We start from the raw sequence: 26962 nt of genomic DNA on the forward strand, positions 1-26962 counted from the left end.
AATTCTTGGGGAAAGTGCTAGAATCAATGTCACACTCCCTTTGGCACGTTCCACTTTGCAGGGATCATGTCTGGTGTCCTTTGTCCCTCCTTTGAGGGCCTGAATTCCCTCTCATCACACCCCAGCTGTTAGATGAGGTAATGCCAGCTGTGGTTCCTCGAATCACTGTCAGGCCGCCTAACACACAGCTTCTCAACCATGTGAAAAGGGCACTGTGGTGAGTCGGAAGATGTCCTTGGAATGTCACCACTTCTTGGATTTCCTCACTCTCCTTTGCCAGTGTATGAATAGGATGTCAAAAGGACAAGCAAAAGTCCCCCGTGCATATGTACAATGACAAATTCTCTTTATTGAGCACTTACTGTGTGCCAGACACCACAATGAACACTTTATACGTATTATCCTGTACAAGCATCACAAGAGCCCATTTTACAAGTGAGGGAAGGGAAGCTCCCACTGCTTACCCCAGGTCACCAGCTATCAAGTGGAAGAACTAGAAATTAAATCCAGGTGTGCACAGCCTCTGTTTTAAAACAATGCATTAACTGGATCACTGACTACTCCTGTCCTCATCAATTTCTCTCTTCTCTAAAATCATTCAAACACCTAGAACGTACATCAAATCACTGCCAATTTATTCAGACGATAATGTATTATTTGCTGGTCAATTCGAGTGTGTTGAGGCCCATCTGGACCACGGAGGCGGCGGTTTTTGAATCTTTTATGTTCCCTGAGTGACCAGTGTGAGGCTGGTCACAGAGGATGGGTTCAAGTGTTGCCTGAATGAATGACATTGGAGGTGACGGTAATAAAGAGGGACTTGTAGAATGGTTGTGTGTGTGTGTGTGTGTGTGTGTGTGTGTGTGTGAGCATCATTCATACCATAGAATCGGAGTTAAAAGGAATTTCAGAAACGGTTTTGTCAAGCCTTACCTGATGCCTAGGTCCTTTCATATCCGTTCATTCATAGTATGGTTGGGGATATAATAAAAACATGGACAAACAGAAGACTGCATTCATCAGAATCTGAGGTGAAGGAGACAGGGTAGAAGCCCCACAATACCACAGATTACACTAGAATGAAAAAAGAAGCTGGAATCAAGGCATAACACTTCAGGACGTAAATTAATGTCTGTGTCCGCATGTTCCCTGGGGGAATCAGAACAACCCACAGGTGTCCTGGATGTAGACACATATCAGTTTCTGTAGACAGTAGTCCTAACAAGCACTGCTCATGCGTGAGCTATAGTCATCATGGCTTGTATCTGGTAGGCTGTATGGGCTGCTCTAGTTCAGTAGTTCTCAAATTTTACAGGGCAACAGCCTCACAGAGTTCTGACCCCACCCCTAGGGCGTCTGATTCAGGAGGTCTGAGTAGGGTCTAAGAATTCACATTTCTAACAAGTTCCCAGGAGATGCTGATGCAGCTGGTCCTGGGATATATTTACTTTGAGAACCACTGTTGTACTCGATGTCTGTTGTTATTGTTTTGTTGTTTGTTTTCCCATAGCCATGCAGACTCTAACAACTGCATCGGTGGAGACACTGGTGAAAAACTACCTAGTTTTAAACCCTCAGCTTTTCTGTGATCCTCAAATCCACACTTGACCTCCCTCTTGAATCCCAGAGATGTGTTCAATTGCCCACCAGACATCCACATGCACGTGGTCCACAAAAACCTTCAAATTCAACACGACCCACCTGAGTTCACTATCTAGATCTTTCCTTCTTTTCTGAACTTTCTAGCTCTGCTTGTGATAACATTCATTCAGTTTAGAAACCTCAAAGTCACCCTCAACTTCAGCTTTTCTTCCTATACTTAACATCATTTAATTCTAGAATTTAAGCTCCCCAATGGTGGATATTGGCCTGTTTTGTTTACCATTATGTCCCCAGCACTTAGAATGATGCCTGGCACATAGTAGAGATTCACTTGGTATTGAATAAATAAATGAAGGAAAGAATTCTCTGAAACCTCTCTCTAATCTGTGCCTTGGTTCAAGCCTTATCCCTCACCTGTAACGTGGTAATAACCTCCTGCCCAGCTTCCCTGACTGTAGTCATACCTCAACTCCAACCCACCCTCCATACTTCTATGTTGAAAGCACAAATTGAGTAATGTCACTGCTGTGTTTACAAAGTTCTGATCAGACTTTAAATGACCATCAGGATAAGATAAGTTGCTACACAAAACACTTCACATTTTGGCATCACTCTTGCCGTTCACCAACACCAGGATCTCAGACCCCCAGAGCGGGGTTCCCCAACCCCTGGGCTTCGGACCACTGCTGGTCCGAGGCCTGTCAGGAACCAGGCCACACCTGTCAGGAACCAGGCCAAGACTCCCCATCACTCCCCCTTGCTCACATTACCTCCTGAACCATCCCCCCGCCCCCCACCCCTGCCCTGTCCGTGGAAAAATTGTCTTCCACAAAACCAGTCCCTGGTGCCAAAAAGGCTGGGGACCACTACCGCAGAGGAACCCTACATTCCAGCCCTCCTCTCATGCCAGATACATTCCTATTTCTGCAACTCTGTACGTGCAAAGCTATACCATTCTAACAATGTACTCATTTGCCTTTTCATCACCTGAAAATGACGTACTCTGTCAAAACCACTCTACTATGTCATATCCATTGTGAGCATTTTTAAAAACAGTCCCCTGGGGCTTCCTTGGTGGCGCAGTGGTTGAGAGTCCGCCTGCCGATGCAGGGGACACGGGTTCGTGCCCCGGTCCGGGAAGATCCCACATGCCATGCCGCAGAGCGGCTGGGCCCGTGAGCCATGGCCGCTGAGCCTGCGCGTCCGGAGCCTGTGCTCCGCAACGCAACGGGAGAGGCCACAACAGTGAGAGGCCGCGTACCGCAAACAAACAAACAAACAGAAAACAGTCCCCTGATCCCTCTGCCCCAATAACGTATAAACACCCCAAGCGGAATTACTGATCGCATCTCTACGATCACAGCACTTTGTACCTCCACTATAACATACACACATATTATATTTTACTGTAATTATTTTGTTACTGGAGTTTCTTATCCACAGAGGAACCTGAGAGCTTGCAACACAGAGGTTGTTTCCCTTCCTCCTGTAATCACTAGTATCTAACCCAGAGTCTGACAGATAGATAGGTCCTCAAAATGTTTGCTGAACTGGCCTCAATTTAATTTAGTTAGCATCAATCAGAGAGTAAGGAATAAACAAACAGTCACGGACTTAGTGAGACTAATTCTCTGAGGTCTTCACCATCAAGGCCAAGCTGAAAACTAAAGTAATTACTTGGGTCGTTAATTCATGAAAGAGGGAAAACCATTTGCATTTGAATGATCTACTGAGGCTTTTCTGCTTGTTGATGTTTCTGGAATTTTTCAGATAATGGTTTCAATTCTTTGATTCTTTCATGGTATAGAGAGTAGGCCAGAAAGTTAATCTAGCAATCACTCTCCCATCTGAAACCAGGCAACTTTCAACCAGTTGTGTTGAACAGAAAGCATCCATAGAGACCAAGTTTTTAGAATGCCGTGATGTAGAGGTTGAAGGACCTGCAAGGCTCAGATTCAGCACTCCAAAGAGCTCCTAGAGAAGGCCAGTTGGTGTTAAGTTGCTTTCCTGCTATTTAAATAAGCTCAGATCTGGCCACCATTTATTTACGCTCTTAGAATTCTCTAGGTTGGGGCATGAAAGGGGTGGGGGGGAGACAAATCAGTAAGTGATATCTGTAGTCCAGTGTGCAGGAGTCCTGAGTCCCAGGAACAAAATCCAATCCAGGATGCGTAGGCCCCCTGGGAGCCAAAAGGAAAGCCCAGTTCAGGTGGCATGTGTCTGTGCCTCTGTCTGTCCCCATCCGAGTGCACGTGCAGGGGTGGAGGCACGGGGTGAGGGGGGAAAGGTCATCTCAGCCTCCAAAACTCAACAACACGTCCCTTCCTCTTAAAACAAATACACACACACACTCACGCACGCAAATCCCCAGCACCTGCTTCGGAAAGCCCTCCCTCCAAGGCTGGCCCGCGGGCGAAGGCGGCTCCACCAGAAGAGAGCGGCGGATTTACCGTGGCATTACTTTTAATTAACTCTGCGGCGGGCGCGGGGAGCGCAGGGTGGGCCCTAATCCCGGGCCCGCCTGACGTCACCTGGGAACGCGGTGGCGCGGGGCGGCGGGGACCGGCGACGACCTCGCCGCGACCCGGGCGCGCCTCCGCCCGCGCGGGGCTTTGCTCGGCGGGAATTAAGGGAAGGAGAAATGTTAGTACACTTTTAATTGGAAACCGAGTTCTGCTTTCAGAGCGGCTTGTTTACTCAGGACCGGGCATTAGAACTCAGGGGAGGCTCTAATTGAAGTGACGGCTTTGGAGATTATGGGGAACATATGGCCCTACCGCCGGGCTCTTTATCTGCATTTTTCTCATAAAACTGCCGTCCGTGTGTGTTTCTGCGCTCGCCCTTGTATATTTCTAAAGGGCCTCGGAGGAGCGGGTGAATGCGGTGCCCGGATGTGCTGGGGCGCCCGGCACCTCGCTCTCCCTCCCGGCCTGATGGCACGGGGAGCCCCGCCTCGGCTCGCTGGCTCAGCCTGAGCGCTGGGAGCGAAAACGAGAGCGAGAAAGAAAAGAAATCGGACTGGTGAGCGCCTAGCAGGAGCGTCATTCAAAGGGTTGTGAACTGACTGCGGGAGGGAGTTGCCAAGGTAACGGGAGATTCCCACTGGCCGCCTTTCTCTAAGGCCCAAGAGAGGGAGCCTCCTTGTGCCTGGCTGGGGCCAAACCCGCCCACGTAAGGGAAATGGGAACTCGCGTGTCTTGAGACAGGATTACATTTCTCCCTATCTAGCTAGCATCAACCAACCAGTCAATCAATCATCTATTTATACACCTGTGCAGGCTCCAGCACCAATCACCACCCTATTGGTTACACCCCCTCCCCACTAGATGCTCACTGTATCTAGAGGTGCCAGATAAAATACAGGACACAGAGTTGAAATTGAATTTCTGGTAAACAATAACTTTGTATGGCATAGGATATAGTTATAGCAAAAAAGTTATTCACTATTTATGGGAAATTCAAATTTAACCGGATTTTTCTTTGCTAAATCTCACCACCCTTCTCACTCTAATGAAAAAGCTGCCTTCTGTCTTAATTCTAGAATCTCTTTGGTTCAGCACCAAAGCTCTGCAGTTGGGAAAAACAGCTGATTGAGGTGCGCCAACTCTGTCCCCCTGAGCTTCACCTTCGACTAGATCAGTGGTTTTCAACCCTGGCTGCACATCAGAGTCAACCACAGATCTTCCAAAGAATCCCTGAAGCCCAGGCTGTGCCCCCAGACCCATTAAATCCTCAAGGCCCATTCCACAGAACTCCAAAGTATTTTTTAAAATACATACGTAGAATAAGCTTTATAGGGTGACTACTTTGAAGAGTAACTCTCATTTGACCATACAATCTCATTTATCTATTTATTTGGCTATTGACTGTCTCCCTCCATTAGAGTATGTTTCATAAGAGCAGAGCTTTCACTCAACCACCTATAATAGGCCAACTACACAGTCTGTGCTCTAAAATATTTGCTCATCAGTCAAACCTCATATACTTCGACTTGTTCCCCCCCATGCCCCAAACCCAGTCCTTGCCCGATGCAGGCACTCAGCAAATTTCTATGGATGGAACGAATGTTGAGTTGGTTCAGTCACTGCTTCCACCCCGCCCCCACTTATGATTCCTAAGAAGGAATACCTGGACATTCACTTCGAACACCAGCTTGGTCCACTGATCCTACCCAATGCACACATGCACATGCTACTCAAATCCCCAAGAAGAGAAGAGCACAGCTCTGGATCCCAATGTGCAAACCTGGATTTGGACCACTAAGAATCCAAATGGTTCTTAAATTACTCAGTCTTCCATATACTTTTACAGCATCAAATGTCAAAGTGCTCAGAGGAAGCCATAACCTGGTTTGCCACCAATCCTTAGTAAACTGGACTTTGGGTTTTTCCTAGGTCACTGATACCAGGACACAGGGAACTACTGGGGGTGATTCTTCCTTTTGCTCCATATACTGTCCAAAGCTTCTTTAGACCCATCATGAAAACTCTTGGTAGGAAATCTAAAAGTTGATAGACTTGGCTGGAAAGTCAATGTAAGAAAACCGGTGTCTTTTCTGCACCTCCTCCCCCATCTTTACTACATGACAGTAAAGGAAAGTGAGTCTCTGATTATTTAGCTCAGGTCATGAAAGGTCAAAGTCATGGGTTGGCTCTGCATGGCCAGAGACTTCACTCCTAACACTCACCAGTCACACTGCAAAGCGCTGCCCTTGTACCCAAAGAGGATCCGATACAAAGATGGATAGACAGAAGCACAAATTTCATCACCGCTGCCGGAAAAACTAATCTGAGTGCATTTCTCCTGAGAGTGGGGTTATAGCAGATGGCAGGACATTCCAGGTCAGCCTGTAGAAGCCTGTTAGAAAAAGTTTTTATATGTACTGATTTACTCCACCGTTGTACTTTTATCCATTTAATTAATGAGGACTGTGGTTTGGATGGCTGATACCTCTCATGTGGACAAAAAGAGCAACTGTTTTTTCCTGCTGCCATCAAATAAGCCATAGGGAGCAGAACAGAAGTTTGTCGAGTAGTTGTAAAAACAAAACAACAAAAAACAATAATAGTACCTTATGCATACTTTTAAAGTACTTTCACATTCATACATCATGTTGCCTTTGGATCCTTGAAAGCCTCCTACTTCCTTATAAAAGGTGTGCATGTGAAGTATAGTGATAGTTATTAATTATATTAATTATTAAGGAGAAACCAGAGGTTAGAACAGAAGGCAAACTTGTGATTGATTTGAAAGGGAGTGGAGACTCAGTTCAAATCACCTTGTTTTCATTGCTTTAATTGTTCGTGAAAAGATTTTTCAGTTGGGGTCTCTCAGGTAGTATGTCTGACAGAGTACCTGGAGCCCTGCCATAACCAGCAGGGAGAGCTGTAAGTGAAATACGAGAACAAAACGTGAGGTCAATTTTTTTTTTTTTTTTTGCGGTAAGCGGACCTCTCACTGTTGTGGCCTCTCCCGTTGCGGAGCACAGGCTCCAGATGCGCAGGCCCAGCGGCCATGGCTCACGGGCCCAGCCGCTCCGCGGCATGTGGGATCCTCCCAGACCGGGGCACGAACCCGTGTCCCCTGCATCGGCAGGCGGACTCTCAACCACTGCGCCACCAGGGAAGCCCCGTGAGGTCAATTTTAATACACGTGTACATTTTTATCAACTAGGCAATACAGCCCAGTTATTAACGAATCAGATTGGAGCTGAACTGCCTGCGTTTGAATGCTGGCTCTTTTCATTACTAGCTGTAGGACTTTAAGCAAATTAATACTTTGTCCATGTTCATCTTCCTAATCTGTAGAATGGGAATAATCATAACGTTGCCTTCCTCACCAGCTTGATACAAAGGTTAAGTTAGTTCACTCATGTAAAGTGCCTAAGGCAATGCTTTGTGCAGAGCGAGGACTCCATAATTGTTAACATCATCTTCATCATGCAAAGATCACAATGATCAATTGTCCACTTGACCAATTTTTTTTTTCTTACAGGGATTGTGCAAAGAAATAAACGCACACAACACACTATTATAGATTAAATATGCTCTGAAGCCGTTGCACTAGTTTTAAATTTTGGTTTTTATCAAAATTAAGTGTGAGCACATATCCAAAATTAAACTACAGTTCAGCAGAAAAGAGATAATGCATAATCTGTATTTTGCCTGTAACGTTTCAAGCACCAAAGATAAACTCTACCCAACTCATAATTACAGCAAAGGCTGAGTATCAAGTATCCTGACTGGGTAATTGGTAGAATTAAGTTCTTATTCTGGCTTATCCCGGACTCAAGTATCCTGTGTCCTTATTTTTCCACCTATAACACGAAGACAAAACAAATACACTAGAAGACAAAGGTTCAGAAGAGACAAGAAGCTCTGAGCCTCAGGCTGAGGGCAACAAATAATTCTGGTCGTCAATTTCATGGCTGTGATACTAACAAAAGACAAAACTTGATTTTGGAAAAAAACTTTTGAGAGGCTCAGGCAATTATAACTGCCTCTTGCCTACTATCCAGAGATGCCAGATTCGTAAATCAAAAAATGTCCACAAAGACCTTTGTGCTAGTCATGATATAAATATGTGTGCTCTTCATGTCTCCTTAATAATACCAACAAAGATGAAAACAGATAACAGTAATTGCGTGTTTACGCACAGCATTGAGCCAAGTCTTTGGGGCCAGACGATATCTTCTGAGTCTTTGGTGTTAGTCTCAGCACCGGACACAGTGTGGGTATATGCAGAAGATTAAAACATATTCATTAGCTTGAAATTTGAGGAATTTATAATTCCAAAACCTGGGGATAGGGTTGAAAGTAACTGCCCTTTGAAGCAGTATTTTTCAAACTTTAGGCCATGATCCATCAATGGATTATGAAATTAATAGAGTGGCTAAGACTAGAATTAAAAAATAAATATAATGGATAATATCAGCATGTAGATTAAGCAGTAAATCAATATAACTGTTGAAGTTTTATTTCATATACACACATAAATGTGTATGCTAGGGCATAATTTAAAAAACATATTTTTACTGAGCTGCAGTTAAAATTTTCTGGAAAATGCTCTTGTAGAGGAGTCTTGAACACACTGCTTTAGAAGAAAATATAAAGTAGAATTTAAATGGTTTCTTGACAACTATAATGTTTATCTAAGTATTTTAATATCTACTCAAGGTTTTTTGTATTTGTTTTTATAATAGCTCACCCCCTTGTCTCTTAAAGGAAAGGATGACAAGGCTGATCTCCAGGCTATGTCTCTTTTCCTAGCTCTCAGCCCCTTTATATCAACTAGGTTGGCCTCACTGTTCCCCCTGATATTAGGAGGCTGGCTTTGTGATGTTTTTCTGATCTGAGTTGCTCAGTATTCTCTAACTCCTCTGCCCTTCTTTTTCTGCAACTAAAACACAGCATTTAACACAGAGCCTGACACAGGGTAGGCGTCTGTAAGAAACATCTCTCGGATTAAAGGTTGGTTAGGTGGCTGCTTGGAAGGACAGAAATAGATCATGGCATGTAACAGAGCAATGCTGAGGCCTCTGCTGGAATACAGTTCATTATCTAACAGGTAACTGTCAGGTTCAGTGTCCTTCCTGAACTCAAAGATGAGTGTTGCAGAAGAGAACAGCAGCTAAGTTCAACACATCCTTTCCATTCTTGCTTGAAATTCCTATTGAGTCCCAGAAGCGACTGCAAGACCTCCTGGTCTTCTGCACTGACTTTCCAGGGTGCAATGCTAGCTCTAATGTTCAAAGCCTGGAGAGTACCTTTGAGACACGCAGGCCCATGGAGTGAAGCGATCCCTCTCCAGTCCATCATCCTAGCCACCCCAAATGAGAGGCCCTCTGTACTACCCTGAGATGCCCTCGGGTCAGCTATCCAGAAGCATCTAAAATAGAAGCGCAAAGACAGAAGATGAGATGTTTGTGAAATGATAGATCTTTGGAGAAATAAGCTTATGAGCCATGAGCTATCCAGAAGTATGCTAGCCTCTGCACCAGGAGATAATAATGACACCTGCCATTTACTGGGCATCCAACAAATTTCAGGCCCTTGATACGCATTACCTCTCTGCATTCTTACAGCAATCCACAAAAGAAGTGTTATGATCTACTTTTTACTGATTAAGAAAGAGAGTCCTGGAGATGAGAAGTACAGGCAGACCTCGTTCCATTGTGTACCACTTTACTGCGCTTTGCAGATGCTGCTTTTACAGATGGAAGGTTTGTGGCAACCCTGCACTGAGCAAGTCTGTCGGCGTTGTATTGACCATAGCATTTGCTCCCTTCATGTCTCTGTCACGTTTTGGTACTTCTCGCAATATTTCAAATTTTTGCATCATTATTATATTTGTTATGATGACCTGGGATCAGTGATCTTTGATGTTACTATTGTAACTGTTTTGGCATTTTTTTAAAACAGTAAAGTATTTTTTAATTAAGGTATGTATATTGTGTTTTTAGATATAATGCCATTACACACTTAACAGACTAGAGTGTAGTGTGAACATAACTTTTATACCCATTAAGAAACTAAAAATGGCTTCCCTGGTGGCGCAGTGGTTGAGAGTCCGCCTGCCGATGCAGGGGACACGGGTTCGTGCCCCAGTCCGGGAGGATCCCACATGCCGCGGAGCGGCTGGGCCCGTGAGCCATGGCCGCTGGGCCTGCACGTCTGGAGCCTGTGCTCCGCAACGGGAGAGGCCACAGCAGTGAGAGGCCCGAGTACCGCAAAAAGAAAAAAAAAAAAAAAAAGAGAGAGACTAAAAAATCCTTGTGAGTTGCTTTATAGAGATAGTCTCTTTGTTAAGGTGGTCTGGAACCAAACCCACAACATCTCCAAGGTGTGCCTGTAACTTTCCCCAAGATCACGCTGCTTCTGAGTGCAGGCAAGACTCAAATTCAGATCTGTCTAACTTTAGATCCCAAGCCCTTTGTACTACCAGGTGGAGAATGAGACTTCCTCATACCTCCTGCTGACTTCTCCTTGCATTTTAAAATTCATGACTATGAGCTGACAAGATAATCCCGCAGGACAGTCAACTATTTTTCAGAGCTCATGAGGTAACTGCTGCCTCTCTATTCTAATTTATTAAAGAACAAGAAGAGTTCCAAGATAGGCTGAAATATTTCTGTAATGAATACAAAAAAATCAGTTCCAAGGTTGTAGAAGGAAATGAAAACCAGTATCTAAATATCAGTGGTAATGAAAAGAGGAGGAGAGAGAGATGTATTACACAAGGAGAACAAGAGAGTCATCTGGATCGTTCAAAGCAGCAATATCCCACATCCTAAGAAAAATTAAGAAGGAAGAAGGATTCGTAAACTCTGGGATGTGTGAATAATCTTCATTCCTGCTCCGGTAAGAAGAAAGTCATACTTCTGGTTGGTGTTTCTCTGCTGAGGACCACAGAGGCTAACGTGAACAGGTATTCACACAATCTGCAAACATTTACTGAGTGCCTACTGCATGCCAGACACTGTGCGAGGGCCAGGGGAGTGCAGACCGTTAGGAGAGAAGCAGCATAAGCCTTTCAGTGCTGTCCAGACAACCCGATAAACAGAGGCCACTAAATTGCTGTAGTCACCCAAAACATAATACCTCCTTTGCAGAAAGGCTACTCACGATGGGACTTCATGACCCAGGCTCCTTCTGGGAAAATCCCTCTACAAAAGCAGAGCATCAGAAAGAATCCTGCCTTAGGCTGCTGACAGTTTTAACTCTCAGAAGATAAAGGAAGAAATGCAAGGCCAGCTATTCTTGGACTTTGGTCTGACCAAGGAAGAGCTGGTACCAAGAGGATGTAACCCTGGGAGAAAATCATAGCCAAGGAGTAAACCCTGGACACGATCTAAAATGCATTCCCTTCTTCAGTTAAGAAAATCTTAAAACGATAAACGAACCCCAAAACAAATAAGCAAAAAACAGATGGATCCTGTGGTGAGAGATGCTAAAAGGAAATAAAACATAACAGATGCTGCTGGGGGAGAGGCAAGAATGAAATTCTGACTAGGCATTTCTAGTGATCCCAAAAAGGAAGAAAAAAGGCAATTTAACATAAATATAACATAAAACTAAATGCAACATGGTATCCTAGATTGGATCCTGGAATGGATAAAGATATTAGTAGAAAATCTCCTGAAACTGAATGAAGTCTATAGTTTGGTTAATAGAGCTGTACCAATGTTAATTCTTGGTTTACATGGTACATTTATCAAAATGTATATTTAGGGGCTTCCCTGGTGGCACAGTGGTTGGGAATCTGCCTGCTAATGCAGGGGACACGGGTTCGAGCCCTAGTCTGGGAGGATCCCACATGCTGCGGAGCAGCTAGACCCGTGAGCCATAACTACTGAGCCCGCGCGTCTGGAGCCTGTGCTCCACAACAAGAGAGGCCGCGATAGTGAGAGGCCTCCGCACCGCGATGAAGAGTGGCCCCCACTTGCCACAACTAGAGAAAGCCCTCGCAAGGAAATAAAGACCCAACACAGCAAAAAGTAATAAATAAATTGCTAAACTCCTACCCCCAACATCTTCTTCTTCAAAAAAAAATGTCTATTTAAATGTAAAATGTTGACATTAGGAGGAGCTGAGTGAAGGGTATATGGGAAAGTCTGTCCCACTTTGCACCTGCTCTATAAGTCTAAAATTTTATTTCAAAATTTTAAAAGTTTTTAAAAATCACTACACAAGACATTCTTAGACAAACTCTGATGTTAAAAGAAAATGTGAAAATAAGAGGGCTAGGTAATTAAGAAATGCAACATGGACGAGTCAGAAGCCCTGATGGCCTATAGTCAGCCCCCAAGTCTCCACCCCCTTCCCTAGGTCAAAAAAGCTAATGACATCAATAGAATACAATGTCCATGACAAGTAGTAATAATAACATGGTGCTAGTTCAGACCACATATGGAAGATTTTATCCCCTTCTGGGTGGTACATTCTAAAGAGAATATAGTATTTTTGTAGATAGAGCAAAGAGTCTCTTCTAAGGAATAGCTGGAGGAAAGAGGAAGAACTAGAAAGGAAAAGAGAAGACTTAGGGAGCATAAGGGATTCTGTCTCCAACTCGAAGGGCTACCACATGTCAGGGGGACTGATGTATTTTGTGAGTTTCTGAAAGCTGAACCAAGGCCAAGGCTGAGGTTACACATGGAAATAGATATCGGGGCTCAATTTAACAGTTCTGACAATCCACACTCAGCATGTGAGGTCAAGAGCTCCCCATGGTCAGACAGGTTCAAACAGAGGCTGGATGAGCTCCTGGTGGGAGTCTGAACCAGATAACCTCTAATGTGCCTACCAATTATTGTCAGAGCCCAGGATTCTCTGATCAAGAAAGCACAGGCATGAATGTTGCCAGGTCTATACTGGAGGCCCTCGGCATCCAAGTTGCCCAATAAACCCAAAGAAAACGGTCTGACTCTGGCTACAAATACAATTCCACTGCTTGGGAGGGTCCTTCAAGGCCACTGGCAAAGCAGGGACCAGGACAAAGGAGGATTTTCTGGCCACACAAGAAAAGAACATCCAGCACCCGAGTATCTCCTGAGTTTGGTGTCCCATATAGCTCTAAACGTGTCACATGCTTTTTGTAAGTTGGAACAGTCAGCAGCATATATTCTAAAATCCTAGATTTAAGCAGCCCTAGAGGTCACTAACCCAGTCACCCACCCACTGTAATTAAAATGTTAAAAGACAAGCAGGTTTATTCCCCATAAAGGGAGTCCAGTCTGCACCCTTTTTGGACACAGTTCTATCCTATATTGAACCAAAATCTGTCATTTCACTCCCAGTACATGGGTCTACACCCTTGGGTGTGACTCTCATATCTCCTTCGTCTTATTTTTACAAAACTAAATATACTGAGTTTCTTTAGATATGTATCATTTAACGAGCCAATCGCTCTCCTCAAGACTTTCTCTAATTTGTTTGTGACCTCCTAAAATGCATCGTTTAAACCTAGACCAAAAATCCTAAACGTACTCTGACCAATGCAAAAAAAAAAAAAAAAATGGAACTGTAATTACATGTTAGGGACATCATAGTTCTAGTAATGCAGTATATGGCCTTTTGGTTCCTACTGACTTTATGATCAACTAAAACCCCACGTGAAATTCCATGAAAAGAGGCCCCACTGCATATAATTACTGTTGAATTTTGGAACCCAATGGTTAGATCTCATCTTGCTGACTTTGTACTGTTCTGTTAGCTTGTCAAAATCTTATTGAACATCGCGAATATCAGCTGCCACACCAGCACTCCCTGCCAGGTTTGTGTCATCCGCAAATCGAATAATCCTGCTTTCGGTGTCTTCATCCAAGCCATTGATAAAAACGTTAAAGATGACAAGTCATTCAATCATTCACTCAACAAATATTTAATCAAGCACCTACAACATGTAAAACACTCAGGACAGAAATGAGAGGAAAAAATGTATCTGTATTGGGACAGATCCTAAAATTGTTTGCTTTCTGTAAATATGAGGTGGACTTCTTTTCTTGAAGATTTAACTCAACTCACTAGGTACTTATTTATCACTTACTCTTCTCTTGGCATCATGCTAAGCTTTGTTAAAGGAACAAAGGAATTAGAAGCTACAACCATATTCTCTAGAAGCTGTTTCTCTCATTAGTGACACTGGCGCACAAAACATTTCATATTGCAACATTTATGTAATTGACAAAATGAGTGATACAGACAACATATTTGATTCTGATTGAGACTCTGTCATTTTATTTAAAGCTGCAAAAACAATGATAGATTTTTAGAGCTGAAGCGGGCAACAGAGGTCTTCTGGCACCATCCTCCCCTCCCACCTCGCCAATATTACTTACAATTGGGTATCTCCTGAGTAGTTACACTGTGTTAGACCTTATAATTAGAATGACGTCGTAACATCCCCTACGTTGAGTCAAAATTACTTCCCTTTGCCTTTTCATCTATAGTATAAATACTCAATGATTTTGTTAAAGAATTGAATGAATTCTAATTCTGCTCTCTGAAGCTAGAAAAAAAGACAGGTCTGGTCCAACCATTTGAAGGCAATAATTATGTCCTTATTTAGTCTTTACTTTTCTAGCCTAAATATCTCCAGTTCCTTCATCTGACGTGGGTTGGAGACCTCCCCACCCCCATGCCATTCTTGTCATTCATAGCCTGACACCATGCCTGGCATAAAGCAAGCACTCAAGATATGTCTACTGAACGAATGAATACATGAATAAGTGAACTGGAAAGCTCCAGTTTGTGAATATCAGCCTCAGAAAGAAATGCCTGGAACTACAAAACGTATTGCTGAAAATGTGGTTGGAAAAGTGGACCCACTGCAGTTTGCTTACTCTGAACATTATACTTTTTTTAAAATTGAAGTATAGTAGATTTACAATGTTGTGTTAATTTCTGCTGTACAGCAAAGTGATTCAGTTATACATATACATACATTCTTTGAAAAATTCTTTTCCATTATAGTTTATCACAGGATATTGAATACAGTTCCCTGTGCTATACGGTAGGACCTTGTTGTTTATCCATTCTATACATAATAGTTTCTGGGGTTTTTTTCGTTTTGTTTTTTGTTTTTTTTGCAGTATGCGGGCCTCTCACTGTTGTGGCCTCTCCCGTTGCAGAGCACAGGCTCCGGACGGGCAGGCTCAGTGGCCATGGCTCACAGGCCCAGCCGCTCCACAGCATTTGGGATCTTCCCGGACCGGGGCACGAACTTGTGTCCCCTGCATCGGCAGGCGGACTCTCAACCACTGCGCCACCAGGGAAGCCCAATATATATAATAGTTTGTATCTGCTAATCCCAAACTCCCAATCTCTCCCTTCTCCAGTCCCCGCCCCCTTGGCAACAACAAGTCTTTGAACATTATACTTTTAACACTCCTTAGATCCAGCTTCTTTTTGTCTTTGCACATGGGGAGAGGGCAATACACTAGTGACTGGTACTGTTTGTAGCCAATTAAAATCTGTAACTGGAAAACACTGGTCAAGACCCACACAATTTCTAGCAAGAAAAGCTAGACCACAGCATTTATTTCCATGTGAGAAAGAATGGTATGTCCTTCTGGGTCTGCATGTCTTTCTGAGGTCATGCTGGTATTCTGATCACCATAGCACCTAAGCCCCTCGGGAATTTGAAGATTGCTCAATATTCTGCAGAAGAGACCTAGTGAGTGGGTACAGCATGACACCTAAAGGAAAAGTAGGATGAGATGACCTACTAAGCGGAGGCCATGAAGCTCAGTTTAGGATGGGCCCAGTTACCCAAGAGTGAGACGTTGAATATTTCAGTGGCAGTGTTACCGACAAGAAGAAATTTCCCTCAGATTAAAACATCCAGGAAAATTTAAGTCTAATGAATCCAATAGAAGTTGGGATTGCCCTGGTGTCAGCTTACTTGTGGCTGCAAGCGGAGTCAGGCGAGAAGAACCAACTGGGAGGTAAAGGAAGCAAAACACAACTGCGATGAAGATGCCAACACCAGCAGGCACTTGGTAAATAAGCACCAGCACTTACATACATTTATCTTTTATTGCCCCAAATAAAATGATTAGGTAGGCACAATGTTCACCATCTTACAGCCGGGGAGGCTGAGGCTGAGAGAGGTTCCGAAACGTGCCCAAAGTCACACAGATCCAAGTGGTGCAGTCAGAATGCCCACCTGCCTACCTCCAAAGCTCTCGGACTCAAGCATCACGCCGTAGGACTTCTGTTCCACGTGTGTATTCATCCTTTAACACAGATTTTGTCAAGCACCCTCAGCATTCCAAGCCTGTGCTAAGCCCCGTGGATACAGTGGTAAAAAAGACACACACGGTCCCTCATGGGGCTTAGCACTCTGGCAAGGACAACAAACAGCTAGGCAAGCAACTCCAATCAAGTAGGATCCATCTCACGGCAGGAGAGGTTAAGGGTAAACTCACCCGGCACATGGGAATAGGAGTCTTCCTCGATGAAGCAGGCCTTAGAAAGAAGCTTAAAAGATATGCAAGCAAGACAAAAGAGTGAGGGAAAGAGGCAGAGAGGGAAGAAACTTTTAAGATGTGGAAGTGAGTGGAGACACTGATGTCTGCTGAGTGTAGAGGGGAGGGGTCAGGGGCTCCCACGAGGTTGAAGAGCTGGGCAGAGTGAGATTCCAGAAGCCTTGTAAGCCATGGTAAGGTGTTTGGAACTAGACTGTAATTGGCAGTGGCAAAAACTAGTAAGTTTACATGGATATCACCTAATTGGATCTCCAGATTCTTCCAGGCAAAGGGAGGCCAGGCTAAGACACACGCTGCCCTGTGGGACAGACACCCTGGGAAGGCATTCCATGCTTCACCTGGGCAGTTTTAATTTCTCTGGCCTTGTAATACCTGCTCTAAAAGGACTCTGAACCTCTGCCATCTCCTCTCTTTTCCCTCTCCAGGGAGAGTGGGTGGGTCTTGGGTGAGTGGAACAAGTATATTCTAGGTGCTTTCTTTATGTGACCCACCAAGCCTTAGAGATTCCAGCTTTCCCACTTGACAGATGAGGAAACAAAGGCGAGAGTAGTTCAGTGACTGTGGCAGATGCAATTATTGGTTCCAACCCATCATTCTCTTTAATAGTTTTATGAATCTTTACCCTGTCAGGGCCTCGCAGTACATGCAGTGTATTTCCCCTCCCTGGACTTTGGGTTTCATCTTCTGATTTGATTTGGCCAGTGAAATATTAGCAGCCATGATATGAGCAGAGGTTTGAAATGTGCTTGCATGGTTGAGCATGCCTTCCTGCACCTTTGCCACTGCCAGGAAATTATGCCTCAGCATAGCTGCTGTTTCTCAAGCCTGGACCCCAGCATGAAACACACAGAGCAGACTTGAACCTGGTCTACAGCCTAGAGCTAAGCTCGGCTGAGATCAGCAGATCCCAGGTGACTTGAAGACCTTCAGTGTGAAGCAGATTCACTTCCATTAACCCAGAGACTTGTGGATATGTGAATAAGTATTTCTGGTCGTACACCATAGAATTCGGGGGTAATTTGTTATGCAGCATCATCATGGCAATAGCTGACTGATAAGAGCTTTCTCCAAGCTCACAAAGAAACTTCCTGGAATGCACAGCACTGCTCTGCCATGGGACCAGGGTGCCCTGGTGGCTGGCCCTCTAAAAGAGAAAGCAATGCAGACTGCCACCGCACCCCACTCTCCCACACCCCCCCCTGCCCACCGCACGGCACTCACCTGAGTCTGAGGCTGCCGGGCTCACCAGGCTGAGCAGCTCCCTCTCCTTCTCATAGTCCCCTTTGCAGAGCAGCTGCCCCTCCTTCAGGACAAACTCATCGCCCTTCTGGAGCTGCCGCTCGCAGACACAACAGCAGAAGCAGCTCAGGTGGTACACGCTCTTCTGGGCCCGCATCACAAACTCGTTGGGCGCGATGGCCTCAAAGCAGCCCCCGCATTTGACAGCAAACAGCCTGGCAGCATGGGAGAAAGCAAAGCAAGGTCGGTGAGAAAGGTGGCTGGGTCCCAGGTCTCCTCTCAAGTCAACAGCGAAAGGAACTTCAAGAGCTGGGACAAAGAGGCTTGGAATGGAATAGGTTTTAAATCCAGATGATTTATGCCCTGAGGAGGTTGCACCAAAGAATTCAGTTAAGTTACTCTCTCAAAGGCTTAAGAAAAGCAGGCTGAGAGGTGCTGGAGGAAAGGTGAGCTGAAGCCCACCGTGTATTTGGTGTGGTCCATGGCACAGTGTTCCGAAAGGATGCCCTACAGACTGGTGCCAGGCAGGCTGCCCAGAATCCCCAGGGGGGTGATTATGTACACAAAATAACAATAACAAAAAGGTCCAGGCCCATTCCAATCAGCATGCAAAAGGATGGGCCCCAGAATGTGAATTTTTAACAAGCTCCCCAGGGCATTCTGAGGTGTAATCTAGTTGAGAGATAAACTGCATCCCGACTTCCCAGCCTGACGTTCAGTGCATTCAGCCCAGCTCTCGGGACTTAACTCTCATCTCATTTCACTTCCTTTCAACCAACCACGAAGAGGGTGTCTATCTATGCCAGGCGGATGCAGTAGGTACTAGTGATATTAAGGTGAATAAAAGAAAATCCCTTCCAGAAATGAGCTCAGGCTAATGGGAGAGACAAACATGTGCAAATAACTAGAGGGTCCCGGGAACACAGAAGAGAGGACAACTGTCAGGGAGTCACAGCAGGGGGATTTGCATTTTATTACCCATTCAATAAATCTTGGTCAAACGGAAGACAGAAAGGTGGGCAGGCGGTAGGCCTGAAGGGGTTGGGGAGTGGATTCCCCACAGAAGGAACAGCCTGGGCAAAGGCCTGACATCCTGCAAGTACATGCTGTGGTGGGAGCATGCTGTGTCCTCCACCAGGTTGGAGGCTGGGGGCCTGGAGAAGGGTGACAGGTGAGGCAAGTCATGACCGGATTGCACACTGGGGCTGGACAGCATCTGACAAGCAACCAGAAGCCTTTGAACAATTTTAACATGCTAAGAGCCTGTTTTAGAAAAGGAGCTCTTTGCAATGTGCAAGGTGGAGGGGAATTGGGGTTGGAGAGATGAGTGAGGGAGAGCAGCTGAGTGGTGACAAGGGGCGGCACTAAGGCAGCAGCAGGGAAGCCAGACAGGAGGGGACAGATCCAGGGCTTGGAGACTGGGAAGCGTGGGGTTGGCTCCCAGGCTCCTGGCGGCCAGAGCTGGAGGATGGTGATATGTCACCACACCTGCGCACAACGTTCCTGATTTCCTACCTCTGGGCCTTGTCATGCCTTGCCGCCCTCCTGCAAAGCCCTTTCTTCTCTGTTTAATCTACCTGGATACAACACACCCTTCAGGACACAACTGCTCCCACCTTCTCCCTGAATCCTGCCCGGACCTCCCCTACACCCCTCCGGAGTGACCGCACCTCCTCTGAACACTTTCACCATGACCTGTCTGTGCTGGTCACTGGGCAGTTATCTGAAGATGCTTCAAGACACAAGAATAGCCGATCTGGAAGCCTGGGCTCTGCCGCCCGCTCTGCAGACAGCTGTCTGCAAAACCTTGCTGTTGTTAAAAATGTGAGGCCAGACAATCTCTTCCAGCTCGAAAAGTCCCGAGAGCATTGCTTCCTAATGCTGACTTAAAATATCTTAATCTTGCCTTATTATTTAATTTTCCCATGTTTATAACTTATCTTGCCAACAGCCTGTATTCCAAGAACTAGGCCTATGGAATATTTATATGCCCTACAACCTCTTGCACATGGGGGGTACTCAATAAAAGTTGATTTGATTTGACCTGTTGATTTCACCTGCTCACCCTCTTCTGAAATAAGATGTGCAAAGAGCCTGGCCTCAGAGCTGACACACAGTAGGTTCCCAGTAAAGGTGGCCCATCTCTTCCCGGTCACCCCATATCAGTAAGAGCTCAGGGCAGTCTATGAAAGATTAAAATCTAAAGTAGATTTCTCCGTTCCTCTTTCTCTTTTTTACATTGCCTCATGATAACATAATTGCCTTTGTCAAAGCCTTGGGTATAAGCACAGAGATAACAGACCCTAAAAATATCTCTGGGATTCATTCATTATAGCATTCATTTTTCTATTTCCAAAATAAAGAGTTATTTTCTTTTTTAAAGTAGTAGCGCAATGGTGGGGGGGGGGAATCTCTCTCAAAAACACTCTCTGTTTGTCTCCACATACCAGAGGGGTCACTAGACATGGGAAGGTCAGATGGTATAAGGGAGAGGATGGTGCCAAGTGGAGACAAAATGGGCAGAGTGAATTCATAGAGCTCCAAACACCCCTCCTCTCATCACAAAGGCAGACACAAGCTGACTCAGAGGATATCAGGGGGCTGAAGACACCCTGCTCTGCTCATAAGCCCTACCTCGGCAGGAGACAAGGAAACATAAATAACTCAAGAGCATTTTTCTATAGACAGGCCATCCGCCATGATGGCCTAAGTGTGGCCAATCCCATCTCAAAAGCTCATTTATACATTCACTCACTCACTTAGTCTTCATTCATTCTCTCATTGATTCAGAAGCATCCACTGTGCACTACACAAGACACTGTGTCTTAACAGGGAGGTGGGGAAAGAAAGCCCCACCCAGCAACATTCATGTTCATAAAGCAGCCTACGTGGAGTGTCTGTTATGTGTCAGGCACTATCGTGGGAACACATGATAGAAAACAAAGTCGCCATACTCCATGGAGCTCATATGATAGAGAAACAGCAAACAAAGAAACAAACAGATAAATAATGTCTACCCAGAGGGACTGACCTTTGGGAAACAGAATATAAGAATGATACAAAGCAATGTTTCATGAATACAAAACAGAGTGGCCTAAAGCCATAGTCTGTTTATAATATTTAATCACTTCTCAGCTCTAAAGCTGTACTAGTTGATGCCTAAGTCTATACACGTGCAGTGTGTTTATCTTGGAAGCTTCCTGGATGAAGGAAAGAGTTTTGAGGGTAGAGTGGAAAAGCAGGTAAGGAGGAATTCCCAAGGAGGGAACTGGTACAAGAAAGAGGGAGGCCATTCAAACTCTTTGAGTGAAGGAAGCCAAGGCTTGGAGAAGGGATTGAAGCCGCCTCCCATGAATCTACTAGGGAACAGCCTTCCTGGACAGAGGCCAGCTTGCAGGTGACTCCAGCACAGCTCGGGATGAGAAGTGCATGTGTGGTCTCACTCTCAACCCGGGCCTTGGGCCCCAACACCAATCCTCCCTGCCCTTGGCCATCAGAAGCACATTAGAAACACCCATCCTGATATACCTTCCCTCTGCCTCTCAGCTTCAGAAAGGGGGGTGGGGTTGGGAGACAGTTCAAGGGCTGGTGCGGCTCTTTCACCACTAACAAGGTACGTGACAGCCCCCAAAACGGAACTCCAGGTACCAGCAGCCCTGCCCCTGCCCCCTCCCTTCCCCCAGCTGCCCAGGGTGGTTTTGCTCTCCATGTCTGAACCTCAGGGCGCCCCGGGCCCTTGAACAACTGTCTTTACTCCCCTCCCCCCATGCATTGGACAGAAAACCCACCCGGTTCATCCCTGGCCCGGAGTCCCTAGACACTGTTTGCCAACCTGAGCAAACGAATCAGTACTTTAACAGGAGCCGGTCAAAGGCCCTTTGTCCCCAAGCCCTCCTTCCTTCTCCTCCCCTTCCCCAGGAATGAACTGTTAAACAGACTCAAGGCAAACGCTCCCAGGAGTCAACAAGCTCTTGAGAATCCACAGCCGCAGGTGGTGGCATCTGTGCTTGTCTAACTTCTACCCTGTTAATCTCCTCCTCCCTTCTTAATTTCATCCCCCACTCCAAAAACTTCCCCCAAGTTGGAGAAGGGAGGGTTAGGGTGAGCTCAACAAAGAGATCCCACCATGTTGACTCAGGAACGGCCAGAGGAAGTGGCAGGACTGTCTGGGCTCAGATCGTGAAATGGTCATGATTGGGCGAGGGGTGGGATACAGACCCAGAAGAGGGGGGCAGTCCCATTTCTCTCCATTCTCTGCACTGGCTGCCCCGTTCTGGGTAAAGACCAGGTTGACCTCACCTTACTGCTCTGGCTCTTGTTACCCTCACTAACCCCAGGGCAACCCAAGGAGAAAAGGCACACGCAGTCCACCACCTGTGTGCCAGATGTGTACACAGCTGTATGGGTACCACTGTGGACCCAGCTGCCGACTACACACTTCCCACAAGTTGTTTTCTCTAAGGCTCAGACAAGCAGAGAAAAGGATTTCTTCAAAAGTCCAGGTCGTAATTAAAACACGGCCTGTCTCTTCCCAATGCCCTGGATGGCAGCCCCCACGGTGACTTTGGCCTCTGAATGCTAATGAGACCTCTCTCTGGGTTCAGAGCCTGGCAGCCTGCCTGTGCCCTAGAAAGCTAAGCACGGTTTCCAGAAATGCCCAGCTCTTCTGGGCATACACAACAACTCTCAACTTTGCCCACTGTTAGAAATTCACACACCCCTGAAATCTCTCCAAATGATTCTTTATCTCTTTGTTGCATCTGATCCCCTCACCTGTAAAATGGGGATAACAGGATCCAGCTGGGGGAGAAGCGTCCAGAGCCCAAGCTCCCTAATACTGCTCTCCTTCCTCTGCCGAGCAGTCTCCGTGGGGCAGGTGTAGGGATGGAGTGCTAAACAAGGCTGCCCTGTCCTCAGGGAGCTCACATTCTCCAGCAGGCAGCAGGCTTTCAGCCAATGACCATAGGAGGGTGTGTTTGGGGTAAGTAGCAGAGGATTAGCCAGAATGGCCCAAAGCAGAGCCCCATCCCCTTGGCTTGGGCTAGAGGTCACCGAATCTTCTTTCTCTTCCTTCCCTCCCTCCCTCTACACCTATTTATTCTCTTCTTCCCTCTGGCCCTTCCCCACTCCCTCTACCAGGCAGAGAAACAGGAGCTGGCTGAAATTCCATTCTGTGCCTTGCCTACGTCTCTCCCAGTACAGCTACAAGCTCTAAGATGCACAAATTGTAGTTTTGGTGAGAGAGCTGGCATCGGCGGGCTCTGCCACTTCCAAGCAGTCAGTGTGACTCGGAGCTCATCACTTAATCTTTGGCAGTCTCAGTCTGCTCAGATGGAAGAGGCAATGATGACGCTGACACTCCTGGATTACTGAGGACTAAATGAAAATAGGTATAAGGACTTTGTGACCTATAAGGAAGAGCACAATTTTTAGTTCTTTTTATTTGCCCGGCCTCTGTCTTTTGACCTTCGTGGATTTTTTTTTTTTTACCCCGAAGGTGGCTGTCTGTGCTCAAAAGTTTCCTGAGCCCTACACTGAGAGAACACTTCTTCCTCAGCAGCTGGAGTCCCGCTGACTTCTCCCAGCTTTGACAGTGGCATGACTTCCTCTCCAAAGAGTGTGGCACTGACCCAGGAGATGAACCCGGGGATGCACAGCTGGCAGGGCTGCCACACAGAGCACACGCCTTAGACAAGGCACAACCTCCCACCACAATGTACCAAGACAATGCAAGGGAAACACTGTTTCTTGTATTAGGTGCCACGGAGGGTAGCAAAGAAGAAAAGGTGACCTGATTCAGGGAAAGAGCACAGGACTTGATGTAGGAAGACCTGGGCTCATGGGTTCTTCTTTTACCAAGAGGCCTCAGAAAAGCCACCATCTTTCCCTGGGCCTAGTTTTCTTATCTTTTTTTTTTTTTTTTTTTTTTGAGAAGGGGCAGACAGCTTTTTATTTATTTATGTATTCATTTTTGGCTGTGTTGGGTCTTCGTTTCCATGCGAGGGCTTTCTCTAGTTGCGGCGAGCGGGAGCCACTCTTCATCGTGGTGTGCGGGCCTCTCACTATGGTGGCCTCTCTTGTTGCAGAGCACAGGCTCCAGACGCGCAGGCTCAGTAGTTGTGGCTCACAGGCCCAGTTGCTCCGCGGCATGTGGGATCTTCCCAGACCAGGGCTTGAACCCGAGTCCCCTGCATTGGCAGGCAGATTCTCAACCACGGCGCCACCAGGGAAGCCCCAGTTTTCTTATCTTTAATGGAAAAGTACTGCCCTAGATCAGTGTGTTACGTCAAGAATTTAGAGGCTGTGGAAGGGGAGAGTCTTTATTCCGCGTACCTCCTTTCAACCAGTGAAGCCCACTCTGCCGCACCTAAATCCAGGTCTCCAGATGGTGTTTCAGCATGACAGGGCCTTGCTATGGTAATTCTTCAAACAAGGTATTTTCCAGAACCATATCATTCACAGATACACCTATATATATGCACATATATACATATATGGAACAGGTAAGGCCAAATGAGGTTAGGTATGAATGGACACACAAAACATACATACACACACACCAGCTAAAACCAATAACTCATTCACGTAGTCTCTTTCTTCCTATCTGTATGGTACAAATATATACGTACTTCCAGAAAGGATTTATATTACATATGTATATAGATATATGTATATACAGATATATTTTATACAAATATACAAGAAGAAATCAATTTGCTCCTAAGGCGTGTCTGAAACCATTAGGCGGGATAATTTCTTTTTATTTTTTTTAATTTTTTTTTTTTTTCACGGTACACGGGTCTCTCACCGTTGCGGCCTCTCCCGTTGCGGAGCGCAGGCTCCGGACGCGCAGGCTCAGCGGCCATGGCTCACGGGCCTAGCTGCTCCGCGGCATGTGGGATCTTCCTGGACCGGGGCACGAACCCGTATCCCCTGCATTGGCAGGCGGACTCTCAACCACTGCGCCATCAGGGAAGCCCTCTTTTTTTAAAAAAAAAACTAATTTATTTATTTATTTTTGGCTGCGCTGGGTCTTCGTTGCTACACGTGGGCTTTCTCTAGTGGTGGCGAGTAGGGGCTACTCTTTGTTGCAGTGCGCAGGCTTCTCATTGCGGTGGCTTCTCTTGTTGCGGACCATGGGCTCTAGGGTGCGTGGGCTTCAGTAGTTGTGGTGCACGGGCTCAGTAGTTGTGGCTTGCAGGCTCTAGAGTGCAGGCTCAGTAGTTGTGCACATGGGCTTAGTTGCGCCGCGGCATGTGGGATCTTCCTGGACCAGGGCTCGAACCAGTGTCCCCTGCATTGGCAGGTGGATTCTTAACCACTGCACCACCAGGGAAGCCCATAGGCTGCATACTTTTTAAATTCACTCCCATTTTTATGATTCATGCTTTTATTATAGGGTTGGGGATCCTGCTCTGTAGCTAAGGAGATAAGAATGTTTCCAAAGCAGATATGAAGGCTTGACACTCGAGAAACTCCTAGAGAACATGTCTAAGGCCTCTAAGAAAGAGGCCAGACCTCTGGGAAGCAACAGCACACCCTGCGCACTGTAGGAGTTACAGCAGAAAGACGACCATGTGCCAGGACCCCTTGTGGACACCTGGACTTTGATGCTGGTTACGTGAGCTCAAGAAAATCATTCCACACTCAGAATATTGGGGTCCTAATGGTTAGAATATATTTCACCCCCCAAGTTATTTTACTACAAAGAAAAAGAAGCTTGTAGAAGATAGGAAAAAAGGAAATTGGTCTTCACTGAATAGTCACTTGGTGCCAAGAACTGTGGTGCTTCTTATATTCATTACCTCACTAAATTTATGGGGTAAGAGCAAACAGGACTATTTTATGAACTCAAAGAGAGCCTTGTCATATTTCCGCTCAGCTTGGTTCACGATGCCTCTCTTCCACAAGAGAGACAGACTCTGGGAGGGCCGATCCATAGGTTCTTCTCTATACATCCTCTCTAGCACTCTTTTCACAGGAGAAATAAGTGAAAAGATCAAGCAGCTAAGACGGAGGCCTGAGCTCCCGCAAAGTTTCCTGGGTAGGCCCATGGCTTTGTAGGAGGTCCTGAGACCCTGCTGCCCACATGCAGGTGAAAGGCAGGAGTTAGGAACCAAGTTGATTCCTTCAAGCTACTCGTCTCTTGGGCCCCAAAGTATCTGAAGGGATCCCCAAAAGAGCTCTCTCCTCTGTGGATTTACGTGAAGAACAAACAGTGTCCAGTAGGTGCTTAGACCCAACACCACCATGCCCAAGAGTCTACTCTGATTGCAAAAAGATTCAAGAGACTTCCTGTTGGAATCCCAATCACTGGGGGATTTGGTGGGTCACTGTTTTCAGAATACAGGCAGAAATGTAGGCCATGGGAGTTGGACCCAGAATGACCCAAGAGAGCCCATCCAGAAAGACTGAGCTGTAGAAATAGCAGGACAAGGAGGCAACACGGTATTAATCAAATAAACTTAGGTCCAAGTCCCTGCTCCTCCACTTATTAGCTATGTGATCTTGATCAGGCTATGGCGGCGTTAGTTTACTCATCTATAAAATGGAAATAATAAAGGGACTTACTTACCGCAGAGAGACACGATAAGAATTAATTGAACTGACACATTAGAATTGCTTAGCATAGTGCTTGGCACATGGTAAATCCTCAGTAAAAGGGTAACCCTTGGGCTTCCCTGGTGGCGCAGTGGTTGAGAGTCCGCCTGCCGATGCAGGAGACGCGGGTTCGTGCCCCGGTCCGGGAAGATCCCACATGCAGCGGAGCGGCTGGGCCCGTGAGCCATGGCCGCTGAGCCCGCGCGTCCGGAGCCTGTGCTCCGCAACGGGAGAGGCCACAACGGTGAGAGGCCGGCGTACGGAATACTAAAGAACGTGGCAGCCTCATGCAAACCCAGATCTATCCCAGGGGAAGGGCTTTGAGACTCATGAAGGCTGAGCAGAAATATAAGGGGACTCCCCCATTATGATACTGTAGAAGGTTCCTACATCAAGAGTACGTTTGGAAAGACTGAGATCTTCATTAACCTTGACCCCGAGTACTGCAGACCTCAAAGGGAGCCTCTCAAAGCCTCCGCACCATAGACAATTAAGTGGAAGGATGGAAAACAAAATAAATACACGAAAAACCCT

At 46.1% G+C, this 26962-nt stretch overlaps 1 protein-coding gene across 1 annotated transcript in view; it reads right to left on the reverse strand.

Annotated features, from left to right (window-relative positions):
- LMX1A (LIM homeobox transcription factor 1 alpha) overlaps nt 1-26962 on the reverse strand; it is a 148426-nt gene that overhangs the window by 28261 nt on the left and 93203 nt on the right. Inside the window, exon 3 of the mRNA XM_065884067.1 lies at nt 17810-18042. Coding sequence (XP_065740139.1) covers nt 17810-18042 — 233 coding nt within the window. The remainder of the gene's footprint in view (nt 1-17809; nt 18043-26962) is intronic.

The sequence above is a fragment of the Phocoena phocoena genome, chromosome 1, assembly GCF_963924675.1.
Source record: "Phocoena phocoena chromosome 1, mPhoPho1.1, whole genome shotgun sequence".
NCBI classification, from domain to species: domain Eukaryota; kingdom Metazoa; phylum Chordata; class Mammalia; order Artiodactyla; family Phocoenidae; genus Phocoena; species Phocoena phocoena.